Here is a 16,283-nt window from a genome sequence, read left to right as displayed (position 1 = left end):
TTGACAAAGCGAGCGTCCAAAGGAGTTTCCATCATATTTGAAGAGGTATCAAAGGTTTAAAAAAAGTCTGTTTAGAGATTCTTTTCACGATAACGCGTTTAAAACATCAAATAAACTTCAGGTAATCTAACAAGAAATGTATAGTCAAAACGACGCTAACATGACGGTGTTGAGTAAATGACGTCACAGCGTAAAACTGCTGTACATAATGACTCGTTGGCCGTGACACAAAGAAATTAATGGCGGACGAAAATAAATCGTAAAATTTTGGCCCTTTCCTTTCGAATATCAAAAAGATATTCCAGTGGGTGGTTCTTAATGTGTTCAAGATTATTTCAGCAAAGTTCCAGCTCGAATGAAAGAGTTTTAATTTTGGAACGATTTTCGTCCAAGTGGCCCTTTAAGATTAAATCATTATAAGTATAACTACTTACAAATTCGTTTGAGATAACTAGAGAAGTGTTTTGAATGTTTTGTCTTGCTATTACGCTTTTGAACAATATTATATTGAGTCCTTGTGATCCGGCGTGCGAATGATTCCACAACAACTGAAATACAATCGCTCCTATCTAAATATATATCAGCACGTGTGCTATAAATCGTCAGGTAAATCATTAATCAAGTTGAGAGAGCGTAACACCAGCTGTCATGATAAATGATCAGCCGATATCGGTTTAAGTTTCGTAATCTAGGAAAAAATGCCCCTGAAAAGTAAAGAAGAAAGGCAGTTATTATTTACTTTTTTAGTTTCGCTTATATTCTACGAAGGATCACTTTGATTTTTTATGTCATTTGATTTTCTTTCTTATTTATTCACATGTTATATTTTTGGGATAGTAAATATGACGTATGTAGCTCACGTGACACATCACGCAATATATTTAGTCACGTAAGACTATTGTTCTTCCTTCCTGTTGTTGACATTTGATATTTAATACTGGTCGTCAAACAAGCCAAAACGTGCTGCCTCTGTGCGCGAGATCGCGGAACAATGAGCTCCATTTCCTGATTTGAATTAACTTTATGAGTGAAAAAAACAAAAGCAAAGAATCAAGAATTCGTTTAAGGTAGGGAGCCAAACTAGTACTACTCTTTTCAGGGCTTATTGCTTTGGTTTTGCTTGGCCTTTGGAGGAAATTTGATCTGCTTTAACCGTCATCTTTAAGAAATTTAACATGGCTAAAGCAAAGTATTTCAATAATGTTAGTCACTTGTTATACTTGCTGATTGCTTTTTTCAAACCTCGGACTTGGTAGCGAAAAGGATGCCTTTGTCTTAACTGTTATGCAGCGTATATGGCTTGATCGTCATGTAGACGATCGGAGGAAAGTGTGACATGTTGTTGTGTCACTTAGAATGAAATCAAGGCATTTATTAATCGTGACGCTTATTTGAGAGTTGTTCATGAAGTAAACGTACCAAGGTATTGAATACGAGTCTTTACTGAAGTATGATATTACTAATCAACAGTTCAGCAAATGTTATATTTAGTTTTTGCTTACATGGATAGTCGTATCGCGCCCCGGGGGGTACTCCGTCGGAATTTGGGTACCCTGCTTATGACAAAAAACTCAAATTTCTTAGACCCTGTTTATAACAAAAGTTATAATTCATTGCACTGAGTTCCTGTTTCAATTATCATGTCATCTCGCGTATCGTTTTTTTTACGACCATAATAACCAATTTTGGTCAATACGAAAGTAGAATCCCTGAATATGACAGGAAACTCAGAAAGAATTTGGAACTTGAGTGAAATTGCATATCCTGTTTATGACAAGAAGCTTGAAAAACCATACCCTGTTCAGCGGATCATCCCCATATAGTTCCCCCCTGGTATCGCGCAAAGCAACTCTTATTCTTTAATTTTCCAGGTAAGGAAGATTTTCTGTTTTTTGTTTCTAAAGTTTCTTTGCACTGTGCAACACGATAGCCTTATATCATTGCTGAAATGATATCAAAAGGTTGAACAAAGATGTTTTTGGATACTGAATCTCATTTCAATCTAGATCTGGTAAAATGTTTGTGTGTGTGGCTTAAGATTCACGACTAGCCTGTTGCTAATAAACGCTCCAGATAGAGCATTTATAGTGTGTGAAGGTCAGGCTCAGATATAAACATAAAATGTGATATGATTCATGCTTACCAACTTTTCATTTTTTGAAAAGTCATGGATATATTGTTCATGTTATTATATTTATTATTTTTATGTCCCACATGCTTCATTCCTCTTCCTATCATCAATACCATTGATACTGTTATGTCAATATACCGTATAGTGGTGAAAGGGAGTAGTCAAGTTATGCCAAGGTATCGTGGCATCATGGTTAATAGATGGAGTCCTGCAATGGTAAGGTATAGTGGTGGTAGGAAGTCTGGTGGTAGGGAGTCAGCTGTTAGGGAGTTGCGTGATGGTAAGGTATAGTGGTAGTAAGGAGTCCAGTGATGGTAAGGTATAGTGGTGGTAGGGAGTCCAGTGATGGTAAGGTAAAGTGGTGGTAGGGAGGCTGGTGGTAGAGAGTCACATGATGGTAAGGTATAGTGGTAGTAGGGAGTCCAGTGGTGGTAAGGTATAGTGTTGGAAGGGAGTCCAGTGATGGTAAGGTATAGTGGCGGAAGGGAGTCCAGTGATGGTAAGGTATAGTGGTAGTAGGGAGTCCATTGATGGTAAGGTATAGTGGTGGTAAAAAGTCCAGTGATGGTAAGGTATAGTGCTGGTAGGGAGTCCAGTGATGGTAAGGTAAAGTGGTGGTAGTGAGTCTGGTGGTAGGGAGTCGCGTGATGGTAAGGTATAGAGGTGGTAAGGAGTCCAGTGATGGTAAGGTATAGTGGTGGAAGGGAGTCCATTGATGGTAAGGTATAGTGGCGGAAGGGAGTCCAGTGATGGTAAGGTATAGTGGCGGAAGGGAGTCCAGTGATGGTAAGCTAAAGTGGTGGTAGTGAGTCTGGTGGTAGGGAGTCCATTGATGGTAAGGTATTGTGGTGGTAGGGAGTCCAGTGATGGTAAGGTATAGAGGTGGTAAGGAGTCCAGTAATGGTAAGGTATAGTGTTGGTAGGGAGTCCAGTGATGGTAAGGTATAGCGGTGGTAGGGAGTCTAGTGGTGGTAAGGTTTTGTGGCATTAGGGAGTCCAGTGATGGTAAGGTAAAGTAGTGGTACTGAGTCCAGTGATGGTAAGGTATAGTGGTGGTAGGGAGTCTAGTGGTGGTAAGGTATAGTGTTGGTAGGGAGTCCAGTGATGGTAAGGTATTGTGGTGGTAGGGAGTCCAGTGATGGTAAGGTATAGCGGTGGTAGGGAGTCCATTGATGGTAAGGTATAGCGGTGGTAGGGAGTCTAGTGGTGGTAAGGTTTTGTGGCATTAGGGAGTCCAGTGATGGTAAGGTATAGCGGTGGTTGGGAGTCCATTGATGGTAAGGTATAGCGGTGGTAGGGAGTCTAGTGGTGGTAAGGTTTTGTGGCATTAGGGAGTCCAGTGATGGTAAGGTATAGCGGTGGTTGGGAGTCCATTGATGGTAAGGTATAGTGGTGGTAGGGAGTCCAGCGGGGGTAAGCTATAATGGTGGTAGGGAGTCCAGTGGTGGTAAGGTATAGTGTTGGTGGGGTGTCCAGTTCTACTACCTAAGCAAACTACGCGGTGTCACCATTTAATCTCAAAGTACTTTTGAACCGGCATACTAATTGTTTTGTTTAAATATTTCTATCAGTTACACAGATCTTATTCTCATGAGAGTTGTTTCAATCCCACTATCATGGCATCATACAGCAACGAAACTAACTTATCTCCGGCCAAAGGTGAAGGTGAAGATCCAGGAAGTAAAGGTTATGTTTACGTAATTGCTACTGCTGTGGTATTAATGGTTTTCATGGTGATTGTGGCGTTGGCTTTCATGTATCGAAAGTATCGCAAGCGTTCAGGACCGCTATGGATCACGAAGGTTTGTTATTTACCTTTCAAATAGACTGTTTCTTGTTCGCTCTTGATCATACGCACTCACGTATGAAGCAAATATATATGCTTTAAAAAATTTGAAAATTTGTACAAATTTTATTTTTGAAATACTCAATCGCGATTGGCTAATTTGTACAAAAACTTCTCTGGTTGGTGGCCTTTTGGTCCCTCCGTGTATATATAATGAACCATGCGTACAGCCCGCTAAAAGCAATATGTTTTAGGTCATGGTTATACAGCATCTGGGTGACTTATCAAAAATCACACGATTTCATGAGAATTCTTTTGATAGCAACCAATAAGGCTGCTTATGAATGGCAATGTTATAAGGTACTGCTTTGGAAAAATCTGTTAAAACATTATGATATGTTTTAAATTGTCATTTTCATTTAAGTAAGTGATGTATTCTTTATTTTCTTTCTTCTTTTTCCCATATAATGTTGTTCGCATCAGACATCAATACCTTTGTTTTGCTTACTATCGTATGAACATCGTTACTTGTTCATATGAGATGTCTGCCAGGAAGACTGGCTCTTATTCAGGTTCAGTCCTTTATGAGAAAATATTTTTCTTGTACATAAAAAGCCTTTTCTAGCTAAAGGAATTTTAGTTCATAATATTGCTAATTTTAATAGATCTTACAAGGCATACGCCGTTTTCAGAGTTTGGTTTTAACTCCGTATGCTTTGAAATTATCGTATTCAAATGACAAAAATTAAATAGCGACGCTTATAAAGAAAGTCGTGTTTATTTATCAAAGTAATGAATCGTGTGGTTGTCATTTGATTTGTGTCTATAAGACAAACATCTACCTAATACAAACGTTTTGACAAGGATCTTCCGTGGAATTAAGACAACCAATCCTTGAAACTAAGGAAGACATTTATCTCTACTAACGTAAGAGTTTATATATATAGGACTGCTGCAGAGGAAAAGGTCTCATATTGTCTCTACGGGCAATAAACAAGTGGGCTGTCATGCATTCCCACTTTAGCATAATATGGACTATAACGATTGAGCTATAACTATGCCTTTTATTAGATTTGAGTAGTTTTGTCTATTTTTGATTCTCAATTTTGAAATGTTAAGCCGACTACAGAATAATCATTTAAAAATGATGAGTTTGATAGCTCGCGCTCATGAAGTACAAACGAATGACGCCAACAAAAGACAATGAATTAATTGGTTTTCCATATTTCAACTCAGTATTTATTCGGACTGTTTTTCTTTTTTTCTATTATTATTTTATGGTCAGTTTTACATACAAGATCCTTATTCCTCGATGACAAATGACGACTCGAGTCCAAAAGACGAACAGTATACAATTGGGTTTTCAAACCCGATAATGGAGAATGAATCAGATCTCCGTGATAGTCAAGATGGTGGTGTGAAAGTTCTAGGATATAAACCATTAAATACAGAAAAACAGTCTGGACAAAAAGGTAAGTTATTTGACACTTTCTTATTCTAATTAATGTCGCGGTTTTGGAGGAAAAGATTTTTTTTTTTGCTTTGTGTTGCGGGGAGGGAGGGAGGGAAGGACAATGATCCATCAAACTACCTTTATACTCTGGTCATTGAACGTTTGGTTTGGACTAATAAGTATTTATTTTCGTTTTTCTGAAATCCTTTCCTTGTCTAGTCATGTTTGTATTGGGCATGTGCATTACTGACCAAGTCGAACTATCTCTTCTTGATGTATAGTTGATTACTTGGAACAATATAAGTTCCTGTTTCCAAGAGAAAAGCTCGTCTTTGGACCAGAAATCGGTATAGGATGGTTTGGCAAGGTAATACATTATTATTATCATCTATTATTATGTCGTATGTAATGAAAATAATAATAAACGAACTGATTGTAGGTTTATAAAGGAGAAGCAATAAGGATTATACCTGGATTGAGGAAGACCAAAGTCATCATTAAGGTACGTAATTCAAAATGTCTACCAAGCGAAGGCTACTTTGAAGGACTAATTAATACTTGCCGGTTTATGCAATAATTGCAGAAACTAAAGGATGACAGTACCTCTCAATTAAGGACTCGTTTTGTTCAAGAAACAGAGATGCTTAAGTAAGTTATTTGAATAAAGTTCTGTGTCTTAAAAGCAGCTAAGTGATGTTTTTTTTATTGCCTTCGTCATAATAGATCCTTGAACCACAAAAACGTGCTGGGTATTATTGGTAAAGCCACTGAACAAGAGCCCTATATTGTCGTGTTTGAGCACAGTCCTATGGTAAGTACACATCTTTTATTTGATTGTGATTTTATGTATTCGTTTCTAACTGCTTCTGTTTCTTTTTAATCAGGGAAATCTAAAAGATTTTTTGATATCTCATAAACACGATGGTGAATCACTTAAAAACAAAGGCGTTCCTTTGAGAATGGCGACTGATATCGCAGCGGGACTGCAGTACCTTCATTCCAGTTGTATGTACCACAGGTAATTCAAATGTTTTAATGTTTGGACACTAAAAACGTATTTTTTGCTCAAAATTCATATAAAATATCCTTTGTCTCTATTTTATAGTGATCTTGCGGCAAGAAACTGCGTTGTTGATGCAGACTTAACTGTCAAAATAGGCGATTATGGGATTTCACGAAATTTGTATGAGGTAAGCATGTGCGCCAAGAAGTAAATCATTACACAAAAAGTAACATGCGCGCCCATAGAAGACGGGGTCCTTAACGGCGTATACATTCGCGCCCATAGAAGACGGGGTCCTTAATAGCATATACATGCGCGCCCATAAAAGACGGAGTCCTTTTTGGCGTATACATGCGCGCGCATAGAAGACGATGACATGCGCGCACTTAGAAGACTGCGTCCTAAATGAATTATCCTTGCGCGCGCACAAAAGAGTCTACCTGACGTATATATCTGCGTGCATAGGACGAGGCTCAGAATGACATTTACAGGCCATTTACATATCTGAGCATGGACGACTGCTTCCTTAATGACGTGAACATACGCGTGCATAAGACGAACCACTGACCTAGCAGTCGTGGTTGTGGACTCGACTGAAAGTTTATAATATTTCAATAACTGCAGACACTTGATATTATTTACTTTTCAATTATTGTATTTTATAATGTCTATAATGAACTTTTTCCCAATGAGTCATTTTCGTATTATGTTAGTGAATAAACTTGAAACAACTAAAATGTTCTTCTCCCATGAGCAGCTTCACATCTGATAGCTTGCGTAGAAAAGCCTCTGATCGAAATATTTACTCGTTTCTTGTTCAGAATGACTATTACAGAGACCCAAATTCCACTGACGATTCCGTACCGATAAGATGGCTTGAGCCCGAGAGTGTGTCCTACCTCAAGGACAGCGGACTCACCGTTGAGCCTCCCACAGCAACGAGTAACGTTTGGTAAGCTCGTTACTTTGTGTTTCTTCTATGTAAATTCACAATCAATGAATTAAGTTGTGTGATTATGTCATGACAGGTCTTACGGTGTTACGGTATGGGAGATCATAGAGTTTGGTCGACAACCATACGAAGAATTATCCGATGAAGAAGTTATACAAAGTGTTATAATAGATCAGCTATATCAGTTACCTGAACCAAAAGAACCTGGGATCTTAGCCAAACAGATGTATGAAGCTATGCGATGGTGTTGGGTAGAAGCGTCAAAGCGACCGTCTATCGAAGATATGATGTCATATCTAACAGACTTCGAAGAAAACTATTCTTTTTCCAAAACTAGAATTGATGAGCTTCCGCAAAACGATTTGGCTGAACAAGTTTGCACAACAAATCCCGCTAATGTCAGTAATACTCTTGAAAGTACTGAAGAACATGAATCCACAGACGTAACGACTGACTTACAAATGAACCAGAGTGGTACTAAAGACATTTCGGGTAATTTTTCTAAATCTGATCCTTGTAAAACCAACAACCCATTCATTGAGGACGAAAAGACTGATGATATCGAAATAACAGAAATATGTGATGATGATCCAGTGCCAATTACAGTAATAAACTTATCAGGTCAAGAGGGACAGGATGTGGTAAATGCACCACAAGATAAACAAGAAATAATATTCAGTAAGTCAGAGGGTGAATGTGGATTGTTCGGGACCCCTCCTCCAGTTACGTATATTGGGGACCCTTCCGATGGCCTCGCTGAGTACGAGAGAAGAATAGCGGATGGTACACAGGAGGTTATTGACCCAGTTACGGCAGGAAATGAAATTGTTGAAGTCAAATATTCAAGGTCGGAGCCCAGTGTGATCGTCGAGAATTGTGCAAGTGGATATGTGTTGCTACCTGGAGAACGTCTTCGACGAAAGAGTTCGTTAAGAAGGGAAAACTCTCAGGTTAGTACATTATTGTACAATACAATAAGTATTGTACATTGAGTTAAGTTTTGGTTTACATTTGGATGCTTACATTTGTTTTTTTTATTACTTTAGTCAAGGAGCCAGTCCGTCCATTTTCCTGTCAATATTCTGGATCTAAGGGTGGTCTATCGTTATTACAAAGAAGAGGAAGAAGAAGAGGAAGAAGAAGAGGAGGAACAAGAGGAGGAACAAGAAGATGGACGGGTTTTATCACATTATATTTCCAATGCTGACGTCGCCGATAAACATGGTAATTCTCCAGACGCGGATACCAATTACCTTCTAATCAGTGGGCAACCAGGGCAAGATAACCTTAACAGTAGTACATTAGAACGACCTATATCTCCAGTTGAAAAGAAGATAAAAAAAGGAGCACGTAGAAAAAAACTCGACCAACATTCAGATGAGTGGGTCTTCTGTCTTGATCAAGAAAAAGATAAAAATATGTGACAGTAGATAAATCTGAAGATATTTTATCACGCGATATGAGTGTGTTTAAGAGTCCTGTAAGTCGCGTTTTTTCGAAGGAATCATATGAAGAAGTAGTGTTTATCCTTCATGCCTGCTCCCGTGCCAAAATGAGGTGAAAGCTTATATATAGTATTTTTTAGAAAGGTATCCAAATGAAATATATATATACAAAGATATAAGGGTTATGTACAGATTATTAATTAGACATAAACGCAGTATTTCTGTTGGGAGAAATTATAAGAATATATTATAAAAAATTGTCAAATTATATTTTAATAATGTTGCATTGAAAAAAAAAAAAAGTAATTACTGAAAACAAGAGAATATAAACTAAGTAGTTAATTTTCAATTGCCCTATTTCACTATGACGCCACTGCTTGTTTATGTGGGGGATAGAATCGCCAAATCCAATAGGAAATTCAACAAAATTTGCTCCTAACAAAACAGTTTAATCTAAAATGGCCTGGTTTTCAGATATAATATGTGTTAATATGTGCTAAAAAATATTCTAAGCGTTTGCTGGCTATTCTACTTCTCTTCGTGGATTGATACGGGTTTTAGAACAATTTTCGGTGAATTTGTGTTGATTTGACCCCTCCGACGACCATGATCCTTTGCGTTTAAACAATAGATTGTTTTGATGTGACGTCATAGTGAAATAGGTCAATTGCTGAAAAGATTAGTGTTTATTTTACCAGACTGAGAAATGCATTGTGGGTCTTTCGCGGGCTGCTTGTGGCGAAAAGCGGCGCGAGCGCGTTCTCTTTCTCGCTCTGCCCACACGCGAACGTATGTGCCATGGAAAATAGGTGACTTTCTTTGTTCTTGGTGAGTAAAATAGTCCTTACACTATTGTTCTTTCGATATAACGATTATTTATACTGTTATATCTATACTTTAAGTCATGTTTTTTGCCTCGAGGCGTAAATAATATAGTTTCCTAATTCATTTACCACATAATGCTGCTTACACATTAAAATACAATCTGTGCAGGAATAAGTTTTCAGTATTATTTTATTTTATTTGTTCAGTTGTAGTAAGCTTGAATTGGTTTTAACACACTTATTAATACTGTCTCTAAACATTCTTTAGAATTCAAAACAAGATTATAAGGTTCAGACATATTTTGTTTGTATTTTTTTAATATAAAATGCTTCTATTTATTCTACACTAATTGTTTCTCATTAAATATTTGATTCACCTAATTTCTACATAAAACTTTATACATTTTAGTTAGAATATACTATGTACACAAAGGTGTCTCAGCTGGTCATTGGTTCACTAAAAATCATCAGGATTTATAACATTATTAAATATATAATCATTGATGAAATATTTATTTTTGTCTATTGCTAATTGTTTTAGTATTTTTAACACAAGTGAATTTGATAAATAAAAGAGAGAGTTTTGTTTTGCTTTTTCCTCAATTATATTCATATCTGCATGCGGCACAAATCGACAAACGAGAGTCCCCGTGCACACTAATAGCAGTATAAGAGGTAAATTGTAAACAATGAGTGCGCCAGATTTATTATATTCACATGTGTAAAATACTAATTAGCAATTAGTCTTTGAGCCTGCAGAATGGACTATGAGTATATAGGGCATGAGACAGAAGGCCAAATGGGCTATATTGACTCATAGGCCATGAGAGCGAGAGGAATAATTGTTTTAGTCAAATCCAACTAGTCAGTCAAATATGTAGATGCAAATATGTTCCCAATTGAAGTTAAATTTAATGTTTTGGTTTTCAAATATGGAACTTTTCGCTATTAGTACACTATAACTTATAGCCTAGTAGTAGCTCATCCAATCAGAATGCACCAATGATGATAGACTGCTAGTTGGATTTGACAAAAAAGTCATATCTTCACATGTGAAGAAAACACCATTAGTAAGAATTTCTTAGGAATACCATTAAGTAGTGAAAATCTACTAAAATTGTATTTCATCAATAATTATCCATTAATCAGAATATTATAATACATGGCTGCTTGGAGATACAGATTGAGAATATCTTACTCATTCACTGCACTCACTCATAAGATATCACCTCAACACTTGAAGATAAAATCAGTACTGATCTCTGTACAGCCATATGATATCATTTACATCTGGCTTTAAAGCTTGACCTAGCTATTGAGCAATTTGTTAGGCATTCATATGTTGTGTTATAGCAAGAAATATTTGCCAAATATTAGTAATCTGATTTCTGGGATACAAGTTATAAAATCCAAATTTTGAAATTCAAAAATGCTACGAATTTGGTCAGCATTCAAGGATAAAAAAAATTTTAAGCATGGCTTTGCATGTATTGATGAAACTTGACTTAGAAATACACAGATCATTATAAATAATAGTTTTTGGTCCAGCCAAAAATATTAACAAGCTGAATCACTGGCTTTTACATTATACCAGAATCAAGTTGAAGAACTAATAATGCAATGGTATAATATAGTGTTATACCTAAATAACTTATTTCCTTACTATTAATAGTAATATTTAATAAGTAATGTTGATCCTGATTTCAACTGGTGGTATTTGCATTTTTGCATGTGTATTTCTTATAATTCTCACTCAAATGATAAAGTCTGAAATTCGTTTTTTATCTTTTATGCCTTCTACGTACAAGGGATATCTAGCACCAAACAAGAGAGTGAGGGAGGGGAGGGAGGGTAAGTTTTTAGTTCAGATCATTGTGGTAGCATTCTCCAAAACAAGGTTTGACCGCACAGTCTTCGGTTAATTTCAGCCAAAGCGAGAGAAAATCGTAACGTCTTTTGTGGCGAAGGCTTCGGAGATGTTCTTTCGCGTTCAGATTTCAGTTTCATGGCGGCTGCACAGTTTTCTTTGATGATTTGAACACTTTTAGCATTTCTTTTCGATTTCTTCTTTTTAAAGTTAGTTTGAGCTTTCGTTTGCGTTCTCTGCCGACTGGTTAGAGGACTGGTGCGGAACAAAAGGTTCTTTTTCTGTAAGGAAAACAAAATAGCTGAATGTTACAAAATATCACTTTATGAATAGTTTTAATGGGTATGGCAAGTTACCTTTGGGCTGGGCTCCAACTTGACAGCATTCAGTTGTCTTTCACTGAGTCCACGTGACTGACGTCTCATGCCAACTCGATACTCTAAGGCGGAACACTTACATGGTTAATTGTACAATCTCTTATAAATTATGAACACTTGCTATAATTGAACGGGATTTTCTTTTATTTATGAAATAAATAGATCCGCAAAAGTCACTCATATAGTAAATTCTCGTCTTAAAGACATCTTAACACCTGCGCTAATAGTAATCTATTACGTATAATGCCAGGGAAAGATTTACTCGCACTGAAACAAAACAAAGCAGGTAAAACCTCGATTTAAACCCTCACCTGAAAACCGCTTACCACAAATGCGTCTGGACTGGGGCGAGAAAACATGACCACATGAGCAGATCTTGTTAGAACAGGGGACCTGTATGACGGAATAAAACCCTTGTTATAGTTACTGATAGATCAATATACTGAGACATAATAAGCAGCATACATTGAATTTGCATTGTCATTTTTAAATCTTTGTTTACGAGAGTGACGACACCCATTTAAAAAAGGAACGACATATTGGCGGTTGGCAGTACGTACGAAGTAGAACTGATTATGAGTCATGTTGTACCTTGTCATACGCCGTTAAAGCTAGTTGCATAGCAGCGGTTGCGTTTTGTCCAAATTTTAGTACAAGTTATTCGATACTAACTAATAACCAACATCGTTGGTTGCCTTACGCTAATTTCGTTAACTTTTTACTAAGTTATACTATGTTTTTTACCCTTTAAAACTAACAGCGGATGTTTAGCAAATGGCATGTAGAAAGAAGGAAACGCTAAACTGTATGTGTTTTGAGGAAGAACAACTGATAAATATCTCATTTCTACCTTCCAATTCACCCTGGATAGGTCCTGGTATCTGTGCAATATTTAGTAGTTTATTCTATACAGACAAGCTGAGTTGACCGACAGGGAAAACGAAGGAAAAATGCTTAGTCGATATGATAAAATTGTGATGTTAAAACCCTTGAAATATGCCGCGTAGTTGATCTACGTAGCTCACTGAGTACAATAAACAAGGACTGCAAAACATACTCAACTTCGAAGTATTTTTTTTGTTTTGTTTTTGGTTGGCACTATCGAAATGAATGTTGTCTTCACTTAATAAGACCCACCAGAAATGCCATGTCTTCAGTTTTACTAGGAAAACGAATCAGTCTTTAGCTCACTTAGCATACGGTCAAGCAACCGATGTCAGTAGTTGTGTAGTGGAAAATTCTAGAATCCCTGCGATATCAATTAAGCGTTGTGACTAAAGATGTATGTTTTTCTGCATGTGTATCGAAAACGAGTACTTTTCCCCATTTTACGTGCTTTCTTCCTAATGCGTAGTACGGTGTTATGTTGTCTGCATTTTCTGAGTCCCTGAAGGCGGCAGTACGCAGTATCTTTTATAACTGTCCCCCATAATAATAATAGTTACTATATCACGGTAATACTGGCGCTGGTTGCAGTACAATTAGTATTATTTAACCTTGATTTGGATAGTTTCCTATTAAAAGACCGATAATAAAGGATCTAGTAGTATACAACGTCACGGTTTCACTGTGAGCTACCGTGTATCTGACAAAACAAAACTGCCACTGACCTACTAAGTCACGGGCATCTTAAAATCAAATCTGCTGTTTCTCTCCTCAAAGAAGGAATGTCATCCTTGAGGTATTTTTCTTGACTAACCTTTGAATTACAGACGATGCAAAGCTTAAGCATTTTGTAATTTTTTGTCGATATTGCAAGTCGTTTAATTCTTGTTTTATGTTCGTCTCGTATACTCTTACTGGAGGCTTTCGAGACGATGAAGTTCGTTGGAATACAAAAGGCGCCTTTTTTGGCTGGGATCCAGAAGCATATCGGGTTATCTGCATAACAATTGGAACCTTTGTATTGAAGAACCAATCAGAACACAGTTTGTGGGTTACACTGTTTACGTATTTATTGTTATATTATAAATATGCTAATTAACCCTATGACGTTCATGTTGTGGCAAGGGAAACATAAGGAACAGAACACGATAATTATCGTATGTGCAAAGTCATTCTTTTGCATTCTGACTCATGTCATCAATTGTTTTCGTCAAAACGACCACCAGAGTACAATTTACAACAAGGCAAAAATCTTCCAAGCTTTTGTCTGCATGTGAACTAATTAAACATGCGAACCTGCGAGAAACAGCGGGCTGACAAGGAAAGGATTCTTTGGTCTAATAATATACATCAAACAAAGATGTACAAATAAATGTACGATTCAATCTAGAACGATTGTTGTACTGTATTTTTGTTAGCTGGCAACTCCTCTACACCGTTTCTTCTTTTTAGGACTTGAAATCCTTTTTCTCGATCAGCCGAGTTGCTCTATAAATGATGACCAAAGTCTTCACTTACACTAGCCTGACATACTCTGATGAGGGGATGAAAAAACAGTATCGCAATACTGGCATGTGACTTTCATCCTTCGATTATTTTTCAATCACTGTCTTTTCCATTTTGACAAGCGGAACTACCAACATACATTAAACGTTTGCGAGGTTGAATAAGGTCACTGCTATGAGCTTCGCTGCTTGTGCTATGATCCAGTAAAGTCAAACTTTTCAAGTCATCCAATCACGCTAAGCCAATCACATGAAATGATATCGCTAATTGCTGTTAATTGGCATCGATAAGCCGAGCCTTTCTAGTCAGAGTAATGATAAATACATGATGTGGTACTAAGAAAGTCAGCCTGAAAATGATCACATTTGAACAAGCCTTAACGTCATATTGTAGACGACTAGAAAGAATTAACGGATTATTTAAGATTGCCGATTTGCCAGGGATTTGACGGACTTTGACGCCTGACTTTAAGCTGAATAGTAGACGACGTTTACCAACATAGATTAACATCAATATAATCTTCAAGCCCGAAATATACCCCATATACATCAATATTCATCAATATTCATTTCCCAAATAATAAAAATAGGTTTACATGTACCGTCCTGGGGTCGGTAACTTGACCTGCTCTGAGATGAGGCAAGTCTTAACTAAGGACCATTATTTTTGAACAGATATCTCGTACAAATTCTATAAATATTATTATTATTATTGGTTACTATTTCTTACAAGAAATTTTTCGTTGTAATCGTGTATTAATTGTGGATAGTTTGGCAATACCAGTAATACGTAACACTAGTAATATTTAGCTACCAGCAACACTACACTGAACACTGAGACCCTTATTAGTCTGGGGGTATTACTAGGAGAAGTAAGTTTGAAGACTATCTAGTAATGATGATAAATATTAATGCATGTACATATGTAACATTATTGCGATCTATAGAACTCTATATATCTGGCTTTATCCCAAGCACAAAACGCTAAGCTCTCCTTCGATATCTTCCTCGATAGGATTGTCATCGTTTTGAAGTAAATTCATTGCTTCTGCAAACTGTGGACTGCATTTTGCTTGGCACAAAGAAATTGTTTCTTTATCGTTGATTGTTGGAAGCGGTTCACTTTTCTTTCGTTTTGGTTTAGTTGATGTGGTCTTGGTATTCCCACGGTACCACTTCAGGGCCAAAGACCTTGTCTTGACGATCGAATAAATAGAGCTCTTATCATCAAAAGGGATTGATTTTGATTTGGTTTGTCTCGTGGCAATTGTTGCGGATTCTTCTTTACTCGTTTTGCGAATTGGTAAGTCTAGTGTTGAAACCTTAGAATGAGAGAGCGAGTGACGAGGACCATGAAATCTTTTGGTGTTTGTTTCCACTGCATTTCCCGAAAAAGAAACTGTGTGTTGGCCAGTAGCATATGAACGAGGCCTTGTTTTGTTTGGTATCGTAAAATCTAAAGACCTTGTTTGTCGTACTGGAACATGTGTCATTCTAGCTTGGCTGATGCTCGTAGTGCTAGAACTGTTTTTCACTTGTACGTTACCAATACTGGGAACTGTTTGGCTTCTTTGCCGTCGAAATCTTGGTCTTTCCGCCATTGTATATTGTTTAATAAAGACATTTGCATGATGTTTCTTTAGCTCTGCTAAGGGATCATACACAGTAAACACATGTCTATTAGGCATTCTGTTTCGAGCGGCTATGTCACAAGTTCATCTTGCTTGATGTCAATGGATTTCGCCAGTTGAGATTCACTTGTTTGCATTTGCTTAATGAAATTCTTTGTGAGTCGGCAACCAACGCTCGATAGATGGGATTTCTGAGCGCGTCGGCAAAACAGGTGATCGTGATTCGCGCATTAATTGATCTGCTTAGGCGTGAATGGCCCGAAATTGCCAAGACCTTCTATTTTGTTATATAATTAGTGTCAAAATGTACATATTGTACTAGTCAACTGATGGCTTTTGTTTGTGTCAATATGTCACGCCTTCATGATCTGATAATAGTCTTGTAATTTTACCCCTCCTATTAACCATAAATACAACAGGCCAA

At 37.1% G+C, this 16,283-nt stretch overlaps 3 protein-coding genes across 3 annotated transcripts; 1 reads left to right on the top strand and 2 right to left on the bottom strand.

Annotated features, from left to right (window-relative positions):
* Positions 1 to 935: 935 nt before the first annotated feature.
* LOC116289983 (uncharacterized) lies at positions 936 to 10,965 on the top strand. Its single transcript, XM_031696949.2, has 12 exons — positions 936 to 1,067; positions 3,703 to 3,933; positions 5,203 to 5,389; positions 5,652 to 5,737; positions 5,810 to 5,872; positions 5,954 to 6,018; positions 6,094 to 6,181; positions 6,255 to 6,388; positions 6,476 to 6,560; positions 7,195 to 7,325; positions 7,402 to 8,275; positions 8,372 to 10,965. The coding sequence occupies exons 2-12, from the start codon at positions 3,748 to 3,750 to the stop codon at positions 8,747 to 8,749; spliced, it is 2,277 nt and encodes a 758-aa protein (XP_031552809.1). The 5' UTR covers positions 936 to 1,067; positions 3,703 to 3,747; the 3' UTR covers positions 8,750 to 10,965.
* Positions 10,275 to 13,678, bottom strand: LOC116289991 (uncharacterized). Its single transcript, XM_031696959.2, has 4 exons — positions 13,538 to 13,678; positions 12,150 to 12,231; positions 11,818 to 11,900; positions 10,275 to 11,742 (listed from the first exon to the last, which is right to left on the bottom strand). The coding sequence occupies exons 1-4, from the start codon at positions 13,568 to 13,570 to the stop codon at positions 11,464 to 11,466; spliced, it is 477 nt and encodes a 158-aa protein (XP_031552819.1). The 5' UTR covers positions 13,571 to 13,678; the 3' UTR covers positions 10,275 to 11,463.
* A 1,050-nt stretch (positions 13,679 to 14,728) lies between these two features.
* On the bottom strand, positions 14,729 to 16,210 carry LOC116290015 (uncharacterized). Its single transcript, XM_031696988.2, has one exon. The coding sequence runs from the start codon at positions 15,914 to 15,916 to the stop codon at positions 15,194 to 15,196; it is 723 nt and encodes a 240-aa protein (XP_031552848.1). The 5' UTR covers positions 15,917 to 16,210; the 3' UTR covers positions 14,729 to 15,193.
* Positions 16,211 to 16,283: the final 73 nt, after the last annotated feature.

Source organism: Actinia tenebrosa, unplaced genomic scaffold (genome assembly GCF_029948245.1).
Source record: "Actinia tenebrosa isolate PJP-AT-01 unplaced genomic scaffold, QUT_ActTen_1.0 PGA_scaffold1__47_contigs__length_23844297, whole genome shotgun sequence".
Taxonomy (NCBI): Eukaryota; Metazoa; Cnidaria; class Anthozoa; order Actiniaria; family Actiniidae; genus Actinia; species Actinia tenebrosa.
The sequence above is the reverse complement of the archived record's forward strand: the minus strand, read 5'-3'. Positions and strand labels throughout refer to the sequence as shown.

Bases quoted from the DNA above. Each gene is read 5' to 3' on its own strand.
- LOC116289991 (XM_031696959.2), bottom strand. From the start codon at position 13,570: ATGCTTAAGCTTTGCATCGTCTGTAATTCAAAG. The intron at 11,901-12,149 runs GTGAGGGTTTAA...GTTCCGCCTTAG, and splicing joins TTGTGGTAAGCGGTTTTCAG to AGTATCGAGTTGGCATGAGA. The intron at 11,743-11,817 runs GTAACTTGCCAT...TTTTCCTTACAG, and splicing joins AGTTGGAGCCCAGCCCAAAG to AAAAAGAACCTTTTGTTCCG.
- LOC116290015 (XM_031696988.2), bottom strand. From the start codon at position 15,916: ATGCCTAATAGACATGTGTTTACTGTGTATGATCCCTTAGCAGAGCTA.
- LOC116289983 (XM_031696949.2), top strand. From the start codon at position 3,748: ATGGCATCATACAGCAACGAAACTAACTTATCTCCGGCCAAAGGTGAA. The intron at 5,738-5,809 runs GTAATACATTAT...AACTGATTGTAG, and splicing joins GTATAGGATGGTTTGGCAAG to GTTTATAAAGGAGAAGCAAT. The intron at 6,019-6,093 runs GTAAGTTATTTG...TCGTCATAATAG, and splicing joins CAAGAAACAGAGATGCTTAA to ATCCTTGAACCACAAAAACG.